This window comes from Dysidea avara, chromosome 4 (assembly GCF_963678975.1).
Source record: "Dysidea avara chromosome 4, odDysAvar1.4, whole genome shotgun sequence".
Taxonomy (NCBI): domain Eukaryota; kingdom Metazoa; phylum Porifera; class Demospongiae; order Dictyoceratida; family Dysideidae; genus Dysidea; species Dysidea avara.
The window spans coordinates 7,279,971-7,300,525 of NC_089275.1; the positions used below are offsets into that span (position 1 = coordinate 7,279,971).

General features: G+C 37.5%; 1 protein-coding gene and 1 long non-coding RNA gene across 2 annotated transcripts; one reads left to right on the forward strand and one right to left on the reverse strand.

Annotated features, from left to right (window-relative positions):
• The first annotated feature begins 5,475 nt into the window (after positions 1–5,475).
• LOC136254041 (3-ketoacyl-CoA thiolase, mitochondrial-like) lies at positions 5,476–9,621 on the forward strand. The gene is made up of 6 exons (XM_066046695.1): positions 5,476–5,592; positions 6,923–7,070; positions 7,469–7,641; positions 8,256–8,456; positions 8,508–8,604; positions 9,358–9,621. Exons 1-6 carry the CDS (start codon positions 5,527–5,529, stop codon positions 9,495–9,497), a joined length of 825 nt encoding a protein of 274 aa, XP_065902767.1. The 5' UTR covers positions 5,476–5,526; the 3' UTR covers positions 9,498–9,621.
• A 1,271-nt stretch (positions 9,622–10,892) lies between these two features.
• Positions 10,893–12,375, reverse strand: LOC136254614 (uncharacterized). Its single transcript, XR_010700578.1, has 3 exons — positions 11,829–12,375; positions 11,597–11,773; positions 10,893–11,540 (listed from the first exon to the last, which is right to left on the reverse strand). It is a non-coding gene; the product is annotated as an uncharacterized lncRNA (long non-coding RNA).
• Between the last annotated feature and the right edge of the window lie 8,180 nt (positions 12,376–20,555).

The following is a 20,555-nucleotide window of genomic DNA, read 5'->3' on the forward strand; positions in this document are numbered from 1 at the left end:
AACATCGCAAACTCCACCATCCCTGGACAGGACCCTACCAAGTGCTCAAGCAGATCTCAGAGGCTACATACAGAATCAAGCAAGTTGATGGGAAAAGGCAACGCAAAGTTGTTCTCTTTGACAGACTGAAGCCTTGCCCTAGCAACATCCGTGTGCAGGACAATACCAACGAGGTAACTAACACAAAGCAGAAGAATGTGGAGCAGTCATCTGGGTCAGTAGATGATGAACAAGTACGGATGCCAAGTATTGGGACTAACTTGCAGCTCATTGATTATGATGATGATGATGATAACGGACAAACAGTGAACACACAACGATCGACTGCTGTGTCACCTTTACCCCCACCTAGAAGGTATCCTGAGAGACTCCGACAACCCCCTGCACGTTATAGTGATTTTGTACCACATAGTTAAGTTCAAGCCGAGACGTCTTCTTGAAAGAGGGGGATAGTGTAGTACATGTATTATAGCGTAATATAGCTTGGACAGCAGATATAGCTAAGTGTAAATAGGCTGGTGATAGACACTGGAGACAGGTGTATTGTATAAGTTTTGGTTATGGTTGTAATTGCTATTGTTAAAGTATTTGAGTGCTGCTTACCTACTGCAAGACTGAACGTTACAACACTTATATAACGCGTTACCACCAACACTGGCTAGCTACTGTATGCCGGTTTACCCCAAATTTAGTAATTCATTTTTATAGTTGTGGTTGCAATTAGGTCTTTACAACCTGATTTATTTCTCCAATCCTCTGTAGACTACATAGGAGATTGCGAAATCTATGTATGCAATACAGGAAGTCATCAGAAGCGCGTGACCTATCAATGTTGTGGTGACGTAGTCTACCGTAACTAATGCGCCACATTTCAAAGTATAGCTACAGTAAATGGAGTTGTCGCTTTACGATTTCGTTCCAATCATTCCGCAAACCTCTATAACTCTCGCCGTATAACCAGCCACACCCTCAAGCGGAAACACAGTGAGGTAATTATATATACTTGTGGCCTATGTTGCCTAACATTCAAACAAAGTAGACTATTCAAAACTGCTAGCCTCTATAAGCGATCATGAAGTACCTTGCCCTGTCCCTGTTGTTGTTCACTTCTGCTGTAGCTAGTGAATACAACTTGTTCGGTAAGAGCAAAGATTGGCCTGCTACCTCTTGTCAAGAGATATATCAGCGTAATCCCACTAGCAAGGGAAGCATTGGGCAATACTGGATAAAGACTAGTGAAGGACTGTTTGAAGTCACTTGTAACATGAAGCTAAAGTGTGGTGGTATTGAAGGAGGATGGATGCAAGTTGTTGATGTAGACATGAACAGAGATGATAGCTGTCCAGGAACTTGGCGCATGTTCACCACTCCTAGGAGACTATGTTTAGGATACGTTGTTGGGTGTGCTTCTGCACATTTCTATGTGAAGGGAGTTGGCTATCAACACATCTGTGGGCAAGCGAAGGGTTACCAAAAAGGAACTCTAGATGGATACAAAAACATACAATCCATTGATGGTGTGTATGTTGATGGAGTTTCCATCACTTTAGGATCACCACGTAAACATGTGTGGACCTATGCTGTTGGTTCAAGTGATGATTATGCCTATGGGTGTTGTAACTGTCCATGTGCACTTCATCGTGGCCCTTCACCCCCTGCCTTTGTCGGGAACGACTACTACTGTGAGTCCGGAGCTGTGGGAGCAATTACTGGTGTTCCATACTACCTATCAGACCCTTTGTGGGATGGCACTGGTTGCACTATTCGTAATGGCTGCTGTGCTCAAATCGGGATGCCGTGGTTCTATAGGAAACTACCAGTGTGTATAGCTGAGAATTTTGAAGTTCGTATCTGTAAAAATGAAAATCACAGTAATGAAGACCTTGCCATTGAAAAACTGGAGTTATATGTGCAATAGTGATATGGCAACAGTAGCTATTATGTCTGCATAATATTATACACCAATTATTATGCATAATAATTATATGCATTATTGTAATGTTTGCTTATATTGAATTCTAATGTTACAGAATTTAATGGCTCCTTTGGTGCAGACTGCCAGCAACAATCAGTTCCAATGAATGTCAAGTATTTTGTGCCAATGCTATTAAATGGATGCACCACTGAAGACCAAGACTCGCAAAACTGCCTATAGTAACCATTTCATATACCATAATTTTAACTGCAAAAAACAATCCAAAGGTTCACATTATCACTCCAGAAAATTTGAGCCACCTTTGCCTCTGTATCTATAGGGCTTAAAATACATACACAAACTAGATCAAAGAAATTGGTTTCGAAATGTACCACTTGAGTCTTTCAGTAAGTTATGAAAGGATTTGGAACTTGATGTTGAACTTAATTCTTGTTTGGAATCTATTTTTGGCAGATTTCTATGGTCAATGTAAGCAATTTAGCTACAGACAATTTGCTAGTAATTATGCTAAAGTTAGCATTAGTTGCAGTATTGTTGTGTATTACCATTTCCATGCACATGTAATTATAGTATCTATCGTGAAAGCACATGAGGGAGGTTACCCTCTAAGGTGGGAAAATGCATGTAACAATCTATATGAATAAAAATAAATGTACTGCAGTAACACGTCCATATTGAGTAAATCTTATAGCTATGTGCATTGTGACACATCCTTGAACAGTGCAACAACTCACCAAACAACATGATAAAAATATTTAATTTGTCGTGAGGTATGTGTACACAGCAGGATGGCTTGATTGGAGAAACATTTTAGCTAATTAATTAGCTGTACCTAACTAGACTTTTAAAAGTTTGGCTTCACTAAAATGTAGATAACAGACATTGAGGATTATAGTTTGTTGAATGCTGCACGTTTGCCAAAGGAATGAAGTACGGTGTACTCCAAGTCCCTTATTACTTGTAGCTATGTAGTAGATAATACCAGTCCAACAGGACAGTTGGAGGTAGTGGACAACATATATATGACACTACAACAACCTGGGAATGTGTGTATATACAAACACCTTGTATACAGTTGTAATGTGGGGTGCTACATACGTAATACTGTATAGTGTAGGGGTGGAGAATTTTAATGAATTTGCATTGCAGTGTTGTCAACATTTCCTATCAAAAATTTTCAATTAGCAGGCAAATTTTACTCATCAAACTGCCAAACCATCAAAAAATTTCCCACTTCCAATTTTTGCACTTTTCAGTTTTTCAGTGTGTTACTGTAAGTTAACTGCTAGTTTGTCACTATTTGGGTAATATAGGTATTTGCTGACATATTAAATATTGACAAGCACTGACAGATGTACAGTAGAGTCAGATGTATGTAAGTTTGAAGAAGTCACTCAATGGGGGAATTGTAGTATTCATAGTTACCACTGTGGTATGTCACTTTAATGATCTAGAGATAAAATTTGCTTAGCTAACTAATCTCCTTTTAAATTCACAAGTTTACAAGTATAATTTTACAAGCTAGTAGGACCATTAAAAAGTGCTTAAACAAGGGGATTATCACCTGAAGTGCCAATTTAATCATCATAATTATACTATGGCATAGGTATGTAGATAATTACTGTAGCAATAAACATTTAAATTTGTACTTCAAGCTTGTTTATGCCATTTTTATTGTAATGAGATCCCCTTTTAGGGATCCCTATGAGATCCCTAAAATTCCTTACACTTGTTTAACTTTTTGTAAAAATAGTGAACTTTTATAATATCGCATCAAAGGAAGGAATGGTACCAGAAGTACAGGCTGTAGGACCAGGTGTCCTACAGGCTTTCAGTAAAGCCTTTTAATAAATAAAAATATAAAAGTTATGGGGCTATAATCATTATGATAAATGAGCACCCCTATACTATTTACTAACAAGCAATGTAAATATTTTACATAGTTTTTGACTATGTTCTACAACCCTACTCACAGAGAACGATACATGAAGCTAACCTACAACCAATCTGCTTTCTTGGACAGATGAAACCATGGTGTAAACATTACAAATGATTTTCAACACAAAGTTATGGGTGCGTAGCTACTGCAAAGCCGCGAACTGATACCTTGCACTGTCAGTGAAAAGAAATGAGACACAGAGGAGAACAATGATAACTCCATGATACTTGTAGTATGCACACAGTAGCATGCCAAAGGCACCTGTTTGGCAGTGACGTGACAACTCTAACAGTAAAAAGTTAAGTGAAAAGTCAAGGCTGTAGCATTATAGTTGTTATCAAGTTATGCAGATATCAGTCAGTCAGCTAGTCAGAATATTTCACTACAAATTTAAATTTCATAGCAACTTATTCAAAGCATTTCAGGTTGCACTGAAGGCATTTTTGGGGCTTGGTTATACCTCACCAATACTGCCAAGGTGCCATGAAGGTATTGTAAATATTTTTTCATGGAAAGTTCAAATCTTCATGATCCCATTTATACAGTACTACCATAGATGATGAATTCCATTGTCATGGTTATATTGTACAAACCCCTCTTTAATTTGATAAAAATTTATGTGTCAATAATTGTGACCCAATTTTGGAAAAACATCCTTTTGGGCACATGCAAAATTTGCAGGAAAACTCATTAAAAAATTTCAGCAATACTTTTTAAATAGATTTTTTTACATATTTGGATAAGGCAACTATTAAGCCTTCTTCCTGTGAAATTTCACACCCACAGCTTCCTTCTGCTAGGAGATATGGATGATTTTATCAGACCATGTAGTGATTTCACCATGCGTGGGACAACAATTAACTTACAAATGGGGTGATTTGTTCAGGTGTTAGAATGGTTAAAACTACAATGATACATGGCATTTAATTGAAGAAAAGGACCAGGAACACTTGATTTAACTATCAGAAGTCTCTTTATACAGTAGGAATAGAATTATTTGTAAACAAAGTCATTTGTCACAATTTGTCACACTTAATCACTCACAGAATTCAATGCATTAATATGAAAAGTTACTTGTAATGTATTAGACAGTAAATTGACCATATCTCTGGAACCCTTCAAAATATCAAGTTGAAATTTTGACACAAGATAGATAAACACCCAGTGCCTCATTTTAGCTACAAAAGAGAAAATTGACCAATGTGCCAAAAAGGATGGTTTTCCAAAATTGGGTCACAATTGTGGTTACCACTTTAATAATAAGACTACCTCACTGTAGTGACCTTGTCAAGTAGACCCTCAAAGATGTCTAAGGTATATATTTCTTGACTTCCACTAATAGGACCACCTCACATTTCATGTAGTTGTGCTGACAAAACCTCATTGATAGGACCACCTGTGGGATTAAAAATATGGCTTCAATTACAAGGTAGTCTTAGCTATGTATGTTTGGGGTCTACTACTTGATCATTAGCACTGATATATTTGGTGCTTGAATATATAAGAATTATATAGTTCACTGTGTTCATAAATGTACCAATACGTACGTATGTACACACACGTGCTGTTGTTTAGTAATTTTCAACTGTTTCATTTGTAGGAGATCAAGCTAGGAGAAGCTAACATAGTGCTCACTGGAGGTACGGAGAGTATGAGTCAAGCCCCCTATGCTGTGAGGAATGCACGCTGGGGATCCCCCTTGAGAGTGGACCTGAAGGTAATTACATCGCAGTACTATACACTACGTATATGCTGTGTGTGTATTCATGGGCAAGACTATTTAGCAAATTTGTCAAATTCATTTTCTGAAGTTTTATTTGTGTAAACTAGGCCTACAGCAAATATTTGATTCGTTTGGATATTTGTTTGTTAAGATTTTATCTGGATACCAAATTTACCATTTGGATATTTGTTTACTAGTAAATTACAAGTGTTTACAGTGGAAATGGTGTTGGTTACCAGCTATATTTCTACAAGATGGACTGTTTAGCCATGTAAAATTACAACCACCATTAATTTTGTGTATATTTCAGAGGGAAAGTGGCCATGTATGTAGCTGAATTCTAACACTTTGCACTAATCAAAATGTTACCAAATAGTTCAGTATTCATTTGTTAAGACATCTTTTAAGAGATAATTTCCAATTTTACAATTTCTCCCATTCATGTCAGTAAACCTCCCAAGTCTTGACTTGACATCATGTACAGTATATAGTAGATCCTCGGTTATCTGAACCCCATTGTGTCTCAGGCAATGGTAAAAGTGTTCAGATAAGTGAATAGTTTGGATAACTGAAGTCCATACATTTTTACACAGAGCTCTGTTGAAATACTCTAATAAAACATACACTTGTACTCAAAATATTCTAATAAAATAATTTAGGATAAACAAGGGAAGGGTCTACTGTATATGCTATGAATGGTTATACACACATTGTGTGTAGAATTCAAGTTCTAATTTAGACTGGTTGTACGTACATGTACCTTTTAAGAGGTCACACATGTTGAGGGTGTTCTGTATTCCTGGCTAGGAATTCTGAATGATGGTAAAGCATTTCTACTGGCTGTAAACATTTTCATAACCATGTCAGCCAAAATGTGGGTCTAACTCAATTATTGTACTCTTTTCTGCCAGTGAGTATTTTAACTATGTAGCCACAACTGTACAATTTATCCTGTAGAATTGTCTTGCTTTGTAGTAAGAAGTACCAAAAATAACCGAAACACAGATACCACATGCACTGACTTCCATTTCTAATCCTCATAAGTATTATTTAGTCTATGAATACACAAATAAATAAATTTATAAAAAGCCTTAAGATTACACTACAGTTTGGTAGGATTCAACTATACCATTAAGGTACACTCTCCAGTAGTTTTGTCAAAATTGTGAGTACTGGTCACTTTATTTTACTGTGAAGCAGCCAGTTTAGCTATTGCCTACTATTGTGAGCAGAATTACCTGGATTGTCATTTTTTATCTCAGAGAGTCCTCTAAGATGAGGCTCCAGTGTAGTACTGCATTATTGTATTATTTTTTCACTCAAGATGGAGGACACGTTGTGGTCATCACTCACAGACTCATACTGTAAACTACCGATGGCATTGACTGCTGAAAAACTTGCTGACAAGTATGGTATCACTCGGGAGGACTGTGACCGCTTTGCGTTAGCCAGTCAACAACGCTGGACAAATGGTCAGCACCATTGTATTAGTTTATTTAACAGGATTAAGTGTTGTATACTGCGTTGATGATTCATTGACTCATTTGTGTTTCAATACTGTCATTGCTCACTCCTCACTCCCTTACCAACAACAAACCATTCAGCATATGGAGCTGTCATAGAAAAATTTAAAGGAGTACATATTGTATAATTATTTAAAATTGACACTGCAGTTTTGAAAGCATATGCAACCTTTAAATTGTTTATAAGAACCAGTGCTTTAATATGTGCAATTACGTTTTGTTTAGCTATCACACAGACAGTTACATGTTTTACAAATTTTGCTTAACTACATCAGTAAAAAGTCTTACTAATAGTACTGCATTCTAGAAATATTTTGGACCTATTAGAATTGGTTACTTCCCATTAGCTCACAAAAATGGCTACTTTAAAGAGGAACTGGTACCAATGGAGGTGAAGGGTAAGAAAGGGAAGGAGCCATTTGTTGCTGATGAACATCCTCGTGAAGCATCGTTTGAGAAACTGCAGCAGCTCAAACCAGTCTTCAAGGAAAATGGTGTAGTGACTGCTGGGAATGCATCAGTGAGTGACTTGAGTACTTTCATGTAACCTTGCAGTGTTCAAGAACCTGCTGTATGAAGCTGCTATACGGCAGCTCATTTCTGCTATATACACTACTGTACATCTAACTGTTCTGTTAACATTTTATGCAAAATGTTCATGTACATATAAGGGACTGTAGCTATTTGTATTTACAAGGAATGTAATTACAATTTACGGTTACTTTTCAGTCCTTAGAAATATTATTGAATTATGATTGCATTATGCTATGCTGCACGCGGTGGGAACTCTACAGATGCTTTCAGTATGAAATTTCATGGACAAAATTTCTGCTAGCATTTGGTACCAGCTGATTTCAACAAATTTTACTGTTATTAGGTCCTTTTTCAGAGGTACTATGGGCTTTGGAAAGTGTCCTTTATGGATTTTATATGGAGAGTCCTTTAAGACTGCTTCTGCTGTATATAGTATGTAGGTGATTTGTGTGGAAAACTAGCGATCACTAAAACTCAGTTTTGTTCACTGCTTACGGTACCTCATACATGTCACATTATGATAATAAATAAGAATATTATTAATGAATGTTATATAACTTATTGCATAACACACATACCTATACTTACATTTTTCCTTAGGGTATTTGTGATGGTGCAGGTGCTGTAGTTTTAGCCAATGAGGAGGCAATAAACAAACACAACCTCACCCCATTGGCCAGACTGGTTGATTACACAGTGGTGGGTGTTGACCCTTCAATTATGGGTATTGGTCCTGCTCCTGCGATCAAACAGCTATTGGAGAAACAAGGACTGTCCCTTGACCAAATTGATTTAGTCGAGGCAAGTAGTCCAATGATATGTATTCAGTATAACATGGACATGATTGTACAGGTCAATGAAGCTTTTGCTGGTCAATCTTTGTCAGTTGCTAAAGAGTTGGGACTAGACATGGAGAAGACTAATGTCAATGGTGGTGCCATTGCTTTAGGTATGTGTGTACACCACTGTATTGTGTTGTACATGTGTAGCAAGTGGAGTGGAACCTCTCGTAACAAACTCCAAAATATGAATACAAAAGGATAAACCTCCTCTCATAAGAATAAAAGATTTTAGTAACAGATCTGGCTCTTTGCATTTTATCTCTAAAAGGGGAAAACCACCTCTACATCACAGCAAAAAAAAAAGTGGGTACAATGGTTCCACTGTATTTGTAACCCACGGCAGAAAGTCAGTAATGATACGAGTGCCAATGGTTACTGTTGAATTATAGAGCATTTGATGAGAGATGTGCATTCTATTAAAATAGTTCTATGTGTACCTTACTTCTCAAATCATATATTTCTCTCGATACTTTATGTGACAAAAACAGTGTTTTATCTTGATGAACCCACTTTAATTAGAATAATTTACTTGAACAGTTAAAATATATTTATATAGCAAATTTTTTTTTGGTCTTGTAAAGACTTGTATTACCCTCATACCCCTGTCAACATGTTCTCGTGGACACAACCTGCTTCTGTAAGTCCTACACAGTAGCAAATAAGTAAACTCTGTATCCCTTATACAATGAGCTAGAAATCAAGACAGCTTGGCACATACTTGTTGGTGCCAAAGGTGTCCATGTTATACCAGTATTCTTATGCTTACATGAAGAACAAATTCCTATGTATACTGTCAAATTGCATTTTTCCATTTGCATGGTAGGTTTTATAAAATCACTCACAGCGTTTGTTTTTTCCAGGTCATCCTCTTGCTGCAAGTGGGTCACGTATCACAGCCCACTTGGTTCATGAGATGCGTCGAAGGGATATGAAGAGATCTATAGGATCAGCATGTATTGGTGGAGGACAAGGAATATCTCTGTTACTGGAGAAGTGCTAACTACAAACTGAATTGTAAACTTCTTGAACTGAAAACTGTGCTAGTGGTGTAATTTATATCTGTCATAAAAAAGATTTTGATTAATAATAAAAATGGTTTTCAGTCATCAAAATTAATATGGTTCAGATCATACAGCTAAACACATTCTTGTACAACTGTTTGAATAAAAACTCCCAAGCCCATCTACCATTTCCCTTGGTTAAACACGAACCTCAATTATCTGAACTAATTGGGGGAAAACGTGTTCATATAATCGAACAGTACGTAAAATCAAACTTCCATACATTTATATACAGAGCATTGCTCAACTACTCTAATAAAGCATACACTTGAATACTTTAATTGAGCATCGATTTGGTGTTTGGATAATTGAGGTTCCACTCTAGTACAGATAATCACACATTTAAGTGTAATTACAAAAGTAATTGTACAAGTACTAGTAACAGTACAAGTGAAGTGAATAACATATTTACCATCCTTACAGTTTGTAGTGTTCATCTGCCCAGCTTCTGAGTGTGTACATCAATATGTTGATGAGCTATTGATTACATCACTTTCTTATTGTACTAAATTGGTTTCTGTATAATAGTTGGCTGCTTTACAACATAAGAAAAACCTGTGATTTGACATTTAAAAACTTTAATCCTCTGATTTAGTCCAGAGAAGTGATTTCTGTGGAGGACATGTACATGAACTCATGATAGCATCATGGACTGTTGTATTTTTGGCTACTTTCCAAATGAAATCCAGCTAGCTTGTTACTAATTTACTACTACCGTAGGACACACTGTTGGTAAGGAGGTCTTGTGATTCAGTTATGAATGTATATAGTACATCTGATGGTATGGTAGACCACATCTTAATTAGCAGCTCTCCAGTTGACCAGATCTATGTACAGCTGGATAATAATTTCTGAGGTTGATGTGTCCTATACCTCCCAACTTGTATAGCAGGGTATTGGTTAGGGGAGATTATGTGTGAAATAAGCCAGAAACTGAAAACACTTCAAAGTCTGTACAAATTATTGCCAAGCTACCCATGATTGAAAGTTCATTAAATTTTATGTATATGCTTATTGTGTACACATTAATTCCAAAATTGATAAGGTTGAGGGATGGGCTATAATGAGAAAGTTGATAGTTGCTGACAACTTTTGGAAATAATTTAATTAAACTAGCTATAGAGATTACACAATTATTATGTCCACCCACTTCAAGGAACTGCATGCTCTAAGCTGCTCTATAGCCTTCAGAGGGTTGTTTGCAGATTTCCCTCTTTTAGAGGTAAAAGTGGCATGAAGCCAGGCAATTTCACTGTTGAAGTTACTTATCCTATAGTGACTTTGGATTAGGCTTCACTGTACTAGCTAGTAACATATTAATTTTGTGGGCACTCACAGGAAGTATATTAACAAATTTCCACTCCACAACATGGGTTCAACAGGACATTAAAAATATTTTCTGCAAAAGGAAGTTGTTGGTCAGCAGCACTAATAATAATAGCGGCGCACATTCCTAACAGATTATACAAGATGGCCAACTCAACCCATACATCACCCAATTTGACTAGGTGTTTAAATTTTTAAGGGTCTTGTAGGTGCATTACAAAGTGTGCAACATAATTCTCAAAGTGTGGATGCCTCTTGGTTATCAAATATCTGCTTGTTTGTGATCCCAGTACATTTTAGATTTCCCAAATTCACGACACGTCTCTGATACAGGATATTCAGAATGGTGATCATAGAGAACTATTCTGAATATCCTACATTAACAGGTTCACTGTACACTAAAGTAGTCACTACAATATGATTATCCATAGAGTATTATAAAGGGCTAAATGTAGTGTGTATGCCTGTAGCATACGCTATATGGTGGTAAACAAAACATGTTTACATCCTAGCACTTAGGGGAAAACAATGCAGTTCTTCCAAGGATTATGAGCCACTTGTTGGTGCCATTGGCTGTCCCTCTCTTGTGCCTTCTGTAGAGCAGTTGGTCCATCTTCATCACGCAAATTTGGATTGGCATTGTAGTGAAGCAACAACTTAAAACAACAGCAAATCATGCACACACATTCATATATAGCTAACTCAGCGGTACCTTCACAATGTTTGGTTAGCCAAAGCAAGCAGAATAAATAGTGTAAAGATGATCACTGGTCCTTATTGACGTGTGCTCCTTGCTCAAGAAGATACTCAACCATTTCAGTTGTGCCAAATGCTGACACTCAATTGAGGAGTGTTTGCCCCACATCATCAGTAAAGTTAATGTCAAATCCTTGAATTATAATATACAGAGTATTTTACAGACTTTGTTATCTTTTAAAACCTACCAGCTTCCATTATGTCTAAAAATTCATCAGTGTTCCCGTCTCTGATATGCCATTGAGACAGGTCAGACATGGAGCTCTTCAGCCAGTACAAGGGACCAACTTGGTTGTTCAAGGTTTAGTGACTTTCAATGGCTATCACTAATAAGAAACCATACGGTCACAGGGAATCTGACACATTCCTATTATGGGAAACATACAGAAAACAATCTCACAAGTCATAACATTATTAATGTTTAGCTCTTCTTAAATACAGTAAAAATATTGTTTAGTGACTATCACTTTATAAGACTACTCCATCATAGTGGCCATATTACAGGCGTACTTTCCAACATCTCATCAATAAGAACACCTCATTATTGAGAGCTAATTTGATGCATACTTTTTAGCCTCAGAGGCAGCATTATACTGCTTCAGAACAGAATAAACATAATTGAGCCACAAGATCTAATAATTTAACTTATCATCAAATGATATGATTGGAGAGAATTTTCTCATGCACAGCCAGCAGAACTTGCAAGGAATCAGTTGTCACCTCAAACAGCCATTGATGTTATGTATGTAAATATGTGTGGGTGTTCCATCCCATTGTAGTACCAGAGTACAATGGGGGTAGGGAGAGTGTCAAAATTGCACCAGTGAAAAATGAACCCGTAAGGTTCTATGGCTTTGTTAAAATGATTCGGTGATTCAGAGTGTTGATTGATGACTAATTATAAGTGCATATACGTTCTGAAGCTACTAAGTGTATGAACATAAAATCATTGGAATATCAAAGTATATACTAAACAACAAGGTATCTCTACAATACTAATTAGATTTGATCAACATTGCAGAGATAATTGCTTGATTTATGCTTATACAGAGGGATTTCAATAATTTAATGCCCACCTGTAACCAATTAAAGCTTCATCATTCAATAACTTTTGTTATACACCTTCGATAAAGAAACAATACACATCAGGATGATCCTTGTACATGATACTGCAGAACTACGTGCATTGAAAACGCAAAACTTTAATAAAACCCCTGGAAAATAGCATTTTCAGTCATTTTGTTTACTGCCAGGTTGAGAAAACAATTTTTTTTCATGTGGCATTTTAATGGGCCATCATGTCACAGCTGCAGGCTTTGTACTGGTCTAATACTAGATCCAGCCTTTAAACTTGATTGTTTTCCATGTAAACAAATAGTGCAGTTGTCAAGGTCCAAAAAATAGGGTTCCAAAGGACTTTTTACATGCTTCTCCTTCTAAAATCACTTAGTACACATGCTACAAACCCCATAAGAAATTTGGTGCTTTTATCAAAAAGTGAACAGTTTTGTGGCTTAGGCGCTGGACTAAAAGTACACTTAACTGAAATGAAACAATAACACTGATAGCTATCATGTTAATAAGAGTGTTGGTTATGCTTCGCATACAGAAATTTCCAGGGTGCTGCTACCACTGTATATTTGAAGAGTATACTGCTATCTACAATAAAACTCGTTATTCAAAATGGGGTGACTGTTCTAATAGTAAGATTTGTAATATTTCCAAATGTTTCTCCAACTATATACTGCCAATTGTATGTAGGTGTATGGACATGCTTTAACAGAATCCAATAGGTCAGATAACTCCAAGAAATAGTCTAACAGAAATATAAAAAAGTAACTTCAATTACAGATAATGGTATTATTTTCCCCTTATAGTTTCTATCACATCCATGGAGTCTGAATAGAGATCTGTGTGTGTTTAACATGATGGCTTGTTTGGCTCTTGTTTTCTGTGATCTATCCCATATTTTAAAATTATTTTTGCACTAGTAAAAATAACAAACTGCAAAGGATTTTATAACACTTGAACATTATATTAGAGTAATAATCACGAGTGATGGGGTCCACCACTAATAGAAAGTTTTCAGCAGAAAAGACAGCTAATTAGTCAACTATCCCTCTAGGGACCTGTAAAGAGGCTATACAGTAAGCCTGTGAAGCAGGGAACCAGAAATGTAAAGTATACAGGACAAGAAGTACGGGTGACTTGGTATCTCAGTTCATTTGGTTGCCGTGATGCTACTAAACAGTGCTTGGATAAAGTGGGGCAGCTCAGGTGAATACCGGTGGAGGATGTAGCTATAAAGGCTGCTTGAGTGCATCTCTCAGTGATATATATGTATACAAAGGTGCAATACTGATTCATGTTGTGGGACAGATCAAAGTATGGACCAGGTGTCCTACAGGCCTTCAGCACTTGTGCTGTAAAACATTAATAAAATAAATAATAAATATAAGTATGTAACATGCGTATGAGACTCCATAAGGAGTCTAGCACATCATACCAGTAGCTAGATAGACATTGTGTGTGTAGGATCTATGAGTGCACAAGATTGGGCAAGACTTTTCGCTCAAAGACAGATAATGCATCAACTGTATGCAGTATAATGCATTTAATTAAACTCGTCACAGTGAGATAACTGAGTTGACAATTCTTAGCCTCAGATCGTCAATGCACAGGCATGAATCAAGACACACGGTAGTGTGTCGTGCGGCCCAAGAAGCCGGCGCGTAACACCCGTGAGTATATTGACAGGAAGAAAGAAAACGCAATTTTCGCACCTCCGTAGCTCTGTGCTTCCTTGATGAAACAAGACGATTTTTGCTGTGGACATGCCCCCCAACTGCAGCACTCCACATTCCAAATTTGAGCGAAATCGCTTCGCGCGTTCCCGAGATATGCGACTTCAAAAATTGGCTCAGTTTCTTCGTTTTTTTTTTCTTCTTCTTCTTCTTATTTTTCTTTTTCTTGTCGCACACTTACAAAAACTGCTATAAAACTCGCACGCCATATCCGATTGCCTTGAAATTTGGCACACAGAAGGGGGATATAAAGGCGCATCTCGGTACCAACTTTGGCTGGAATACGATAAACAGGCAAAGAGTTATGAGCGATTATTCACGAAAATTAACACCAATATGTTGTCACGCCTACAGGGTAAACCGCGTATGGGAAGAAGCTGAAAATCGGTGGGTGAATAGGTTAACTATTGAACCTCAAACCTTTTGTGGTTTGAAAGAAATCGAGCTAAAAACCAGGAAGATACAACGAAAAAACCAACAGTGTGTAACAATTACGCAATCGAGATTAGCTAATAAAAAACGACTGCTTGCCACGCCTACCAGGTAAACCGCTTGGGGTAATGCTTTGAAAATCGCTGTACAGATGGAGTTATCATCTTAGAAAGGCTCTTCAATGGTGTAGAAGAATCAGACTTAAAACCACGGAGTTATAACACGAAATCCAACTTAGTGTAGCAAGTGTGAGATCGAGATACTCTAATAGAGCAGTCATCCTAATAGAGCAGTCATCCTAATAGAGCAGTCACCCGAAGAGAATTCAAGAGATCAGCTAGAAACAAGTAACCTGTATAGAGATCAGCTACAAACAAGCCACCCTGTAGAGAGATCAGCCACAAACAATTCACCCTGTAGAGAGATCAGCTAGAAGAAGTTACCTTGTAGGGAATTCATGCAACTATAGAAAGAGATAATTCAGCTAGAAGAAATCACCTTGTAGAGTTCAGCTACAAAGAAACCACAATGTAGAGAGTTCAGATACAAAGAAACCACCATGTAGAGAATTCGTTTACAAACAAGTCACCCTATAGAAAGATCAGCTAGAAGAAGTTACCTCGTAGAGAGTTCAGTTACAAAGAAACCACCATGTAGAGAAATCATTTACAAACTAGTGACCCTGTAGAGACATCAGCTAGAAGAAGTTACCTTGTAAAGAGTTCAGCTACATAGAAACCATTCTGTAAAGAGCTCAGCTACAAACAAATCACCCTGTAGAGAGATCAGCTAGAAGAAGTTACCTTGTTGATAGTTCAGCTACAAAGAAACCATCATGTAGAGAGTTCAGCTACAAACAAATCTCCCTGTAGAGAGATCAGCTAGAAGAAGTTACCTTGTAGAGAGTTCAGCTTCAAACAAATCACCCTGTAGAAAGATCAGCTACAAACAAATCTCCCTGTAGAGAGATTAGCTAGAAGTTATCTTGTAGAGAGTTCAGCTACAAAGAAACCATCATGTAGAGAGTTCAGCTACAAACAAATCTCCCTGTAGAGAGATCAGCTAGAAGAAGTTACCTTGTAGAGAGTTCAGCTTCAAACAAATCACCCTGTAGAAAGATCAGCTAGAAGAGGTCACCTTGTAGAGAGTTCAGTTACAAAAAAACCACCATGTAGAGAGCTCAGCTACAAACCAGTGACCTTGTAGAGACTTCAGCTAGAAGAAGTTACCTTGTAGATAGTTCAGCTACAAAGAAACCATTCTTTAAAGAGCTCAGCTGCAAACAAATCACCTGTAAAGAATTCAGCTACAAATAAATCACCCTGTAGAAAGATGAGCTAGAAAAAGTTACCTTGTAGAGAGTTCAGTTACAAAGAAACCACCATGTAGAGAATTCAGCTACAAACTAGTGACCCTGTAAAGACATCAGCTAGAAGAAGTTACCTTGAGAGAGTTCAGCTACAAAGAAACCATTATTTAAAGAGCTCAGCTGCAAACAAATCACCTATATAGAATTCAGCTACAAACAAATCACCATGTAGAGAGATCAGCTAGAAGAAGTTAACTTGTAGAGAGTTCAGCTACAAACAAATCACCCTGTATAGAGATCAGCTAGAAGAAGTTACCTTGTAGAGAGTTCAGCTACAAAGAAACCACCATGTAGAGAGTTCAGCTGCAAAGAAATCACCCTGTATAAAATTCTGCCACGAACAAATTGCCCTGTAGAAAGATCAGTTAGAAGAAGTTACCTTGTAGAGAGTTCAGCTACAAAGAAACCATTCTGTAAAGAGCTCAGCTGCAAACAAATCACCTGTACAGAATTCAGCTACAAACAAATCACCCTGTAGAGAGATCAGCTAGAAGAAATTACCTTGTAGAGAGTGAAGCTACAAACAAATCACCCTATTGAAAAATCAGCTTGTAGAAGTCACCTTGTAGAAAGTTCAGTTACAAAGAAACCATTCTGTAAAGAGCTCAGCTGCAAACAAATCACCCTGTATGAGAGATCAGCTAGAAGAAGTTAACTTGTAGAGAGTTCAGCTACAAAGAAACTATCATTTAGAAAGTTCAGCTTCAAACAAATCACCTGTAGAGAGTTCAGCTACAAACAAATCTCCCTGTAGAGAGATCAGCTAGAAGAAGTTACCTTGTAGAGAGTGAAGCTACAAACAAATCACCCTATTGAAAAATCAGCTAGAAGAAGTCACCTTGTAGAAAGTTCAGTTACAAAGAAACCACCATGTAGAGAGTTCAGCTACAAACAAGCCACCTTGTAGAGACATCAGCTAGAAAAGTTACCTTGTAGAGAGTTCAGCTACAAAGAAACCATTCTGTAAAGAGCTCAGCTGCAAACAAATCACCTGTACAGAATTCAGCTACAAACAAATCACCCTGTAGAGAGATCAGCTAGAAGAAGTTAACTTGTAGAGAGTTCAGCTACAAAGAAACCATCATTTAGAAAGTTCAGCTTCAAACAAATCACCTGTAGAGAGTTCAGCTACAAACAAATCTCCCTGTAGAGAGATCAGCTAGAAGAAGTTACCTTGTAGAGAGTGAAGCTACAAACAAATCACCCTATTGAAAAATCAGCTAGAAGAAGTCACCTTGTAGAAAGTTCAGTTACAAAGAAACCACCATGTAGAGAGTTCAGCTACAAACTAGCCACCTTGTAGAGACATCAGCTAGAAAAGTTACCTTGTAGAGAGTTCAGCTACAAAGAAACCACCCTGTAGAGAGATCAGCTAGAAGAAGTTACCTTGTAGATCGTTCAGCTACAAACAAATCACCCTGTAGAGAGATCAGCTAGAAGAAGTTACCTTGTAGAGAGTTCAGCTACAAAGAAACCACCATGTAGAGAGTTCAGCTGCAAAGAAATCACCCTGTAGAAAATTCTGCCACAAACAAATTGCCCTGTATAGAGAGATCAGTTAGAAGAAGTTACCTTTTAGAGAGTTCAGCTACAAAGAAACCATTCTGTAAAGAGCTCAGCTGCAAACAAATCACCTGTACAGAATTCAGCTACAAACAAATCACCCTGTAGAGAGATCAGCTAGAAGAAATTACCTTGTAGATAGTTCAGCTACAAACAAATCACGCTGTAGAAAGATCAGTTAGAAGAAGTTACTTTGTAGAGAGTTCAGCTACAAAGAAACCATTCTGTAAAGAGCTCAGCTGCAAACAAATCACCTGTACAGAATTCAGCTACAAACAAATCACCCTGTAGAGAGATCAGCTAGAAGAAATTACATTGTAGATAGTTCAGCTACAAACAAATCACGCTGTAGAAAGATCAGTTAGAAGAAGTTACTTTGTAGAGAGTTCAGCTACAAAGAAACCATTCTGTAAAGAGCTCAGCTGCAAACAAATCACCTGTACAGAATTCAGCTACAAACAAATCACCCTGTAGAGAGATCAGCTAGAAGAAATTACATTGTAGATAGTTCAGCTACAAACAAATCACGCTGTAGAAAGATCAGTTAGAAGAAGTTACTTTGTAGAGAGTTCAGCTACAAAGAAACCATTTTGTAAAGAGCTCAGCTGCAAACAAATCACCTGTACAGAATTCAGCTACGAACAAATCACCCTGTAGAGAGATCAGCTAGAAGAAGTTACCTTGTAGATAGTTCAGCTACAAACAAATCTCCCTGTAGAGAGATCAGCTAGAAGAAATTATCTTGTAGAGAGTTCAGCTACAAAGAAATCATCATGTGGAGAGTTCAGCTGCAAAGAAATCACCACTGCCCAAATTTCAAGGCAATAGCTCTTTCCATTCTGAAGTTATCAATTGTCAAAGTTGGCAAATTGGATGTGTATGGAAGGCCCCTTTTCGCAAATCCGGTCCCATATGTATTATATATATAATTTGTACATTTACTGATAAAATATTTAAAGTACATCTACTTCATCTTTTCTTCTTCCTGTAGTAAAGAAAAAAAACATAGGTTAAAAAAGTCCCAAAGCTGGCCATAGGCCGGCTTTGGGGTATACAAATACAAAAAGAAATGAAATCTAATCCAAAACAGCCAAGCTGTAAAAACAGTGTGCGGCCCTCAGAAAGGCTATGGTGAAAAAAGATGTGAAATCCAAGGTGGCGGCCAAGAAATGGCTGTGATGGTAGGTTAATGGTAAAAATTTTAATAACGACAATTCAGGTGAATTTTTGTGCCGCTTCACAAAATTTACCTGAATTGTCATTATTAAAATTTTTACCATTAACCTACCATCACAGCCATTTCTTGGCCGCCACCTTGGATTTCACATCTTTTTTCACCATAGCCTTTCTGAGGGCCGCACACTGTTTTTACAGCTTGGCTGTTTTGGATTAGATAAAATACACCGGAATGGACTGAGAAAAATCACCTTAAAATATCAGCATTAAAAGTGTTGTGAAGTTGTTCTCCTCTCAATTCGGGGCTGCCAAACCTGAGTTCGGCCGCATGTTCCACTGTGATGACAATAAAAATATACACTGTACAAACCTACATACAAACAGTATAATGGGTTAGTACTGAGTAACCACCAGCTGGCTACTGTATATAAAACTGTAACTGTTCTATCATGTTACCTTCATTAGCAAAACCTTCATCATGGCAAATCCTCACTTCAATACTGGAGGCACTCTCTTTTACAGGTAGCTGCTGAAAGAACCACGGCATTCCTGGCCGGTTACAGCAGTTGTTTTCACTGGGACAATTGTTGCCGTCCCACAATGGATTTTGAGAATAAAGAAAATTATTATTGTTGTATGTCCTACTATTGCTTGATTCGCAGTAATAGTTGTTGCCAATATATGGAGGAGAATTTAGTCCAGGACACTTGGCACAAGGACAGTTATGATGGCTGTATTTATAATCTTCACTCAGTCCTATAGCATAAGTCCATATGTGCTTGCAAGGTTTACCATATGTGATGGACACTCCTTCAACATAAACACCATCAAGTGATGTTGATACACTGACTGCTGGTTTATAAGTGCTATAAGGACCAAATGCAGCATAGCTGTATGGTTGAAAAGCATCCATGGTTCCCTTTTGGTACCCTTTCATCATCCCACATATTCTACTAAAACTTGTGCTGCCAAGAGTTGTGAAGTGTGCAGAGTAGCAGCCAGCAGCTGAGCCTCCTGTACATAAAGAATTGTGGTTGAGATTTTTAGTCCATCCTGGTGGACAATTATCCCTGGTTGAATTAAGGTCAGCAATCCTCATCCAACCTCCCTTGTGACTACCACACTCTAAGCTCATATCACAGTAGACAAGCTGTACATTGTTTGTTTTGATTACATATAATCCAGACTTGTAGTGACTAGCTGGGTTCTTCTCATATATATCATCACATGAGGTTCCAGGATGATCTAGTTCTAGTCCATACTTAGTACAAGTTGTAGGGTCATCACTAACAACTTGATCCAGTAGGACTGTTACTATGATGGTGTAAAATACTATCAACATCTTCATCTTACAAGAGGACGTTGACATATGTATAACTTGTGTTGTGCTGAAGTGACTGTCACATGACAGGATGTGGTTTTGTAATATGTTTACCTTATTTGTATTTGTGTATTACTATCATGAACCACAATGGCATAACAGTGAACACCCATGTTTTTTTTTGTAAAAATTCAGTGGTGGTTTTCCAAGTTCTTGCAATGCAAAGCATCATGCGCTTTACAAGCATGTG

Bases quoted from the DNA above. Each gene is read 5' to 3' on its own strand.
- LOC136254041 (XM_066046695.1), top strand. From the start codon at position 5,527: ATGAGTCAAGCCCCCTATGCTGTGAGGAATGCACGCTGGGGATCCCCC. The intron at 7,071-7,468 runs GTCAGCACCATT...ACTTCCCATTAG, and splicing joins TCAACAACGCTGGACAAATG to CTCACAAAAATGGCTACTTT. The intron at 8,605-9,357 runs GTATGTGTGTAC...TGTTTTTTCCAG, and splicing joins TGGTGGTGCCATTGCTTTAG to GTCATCCTCTTGCTGCAAGT.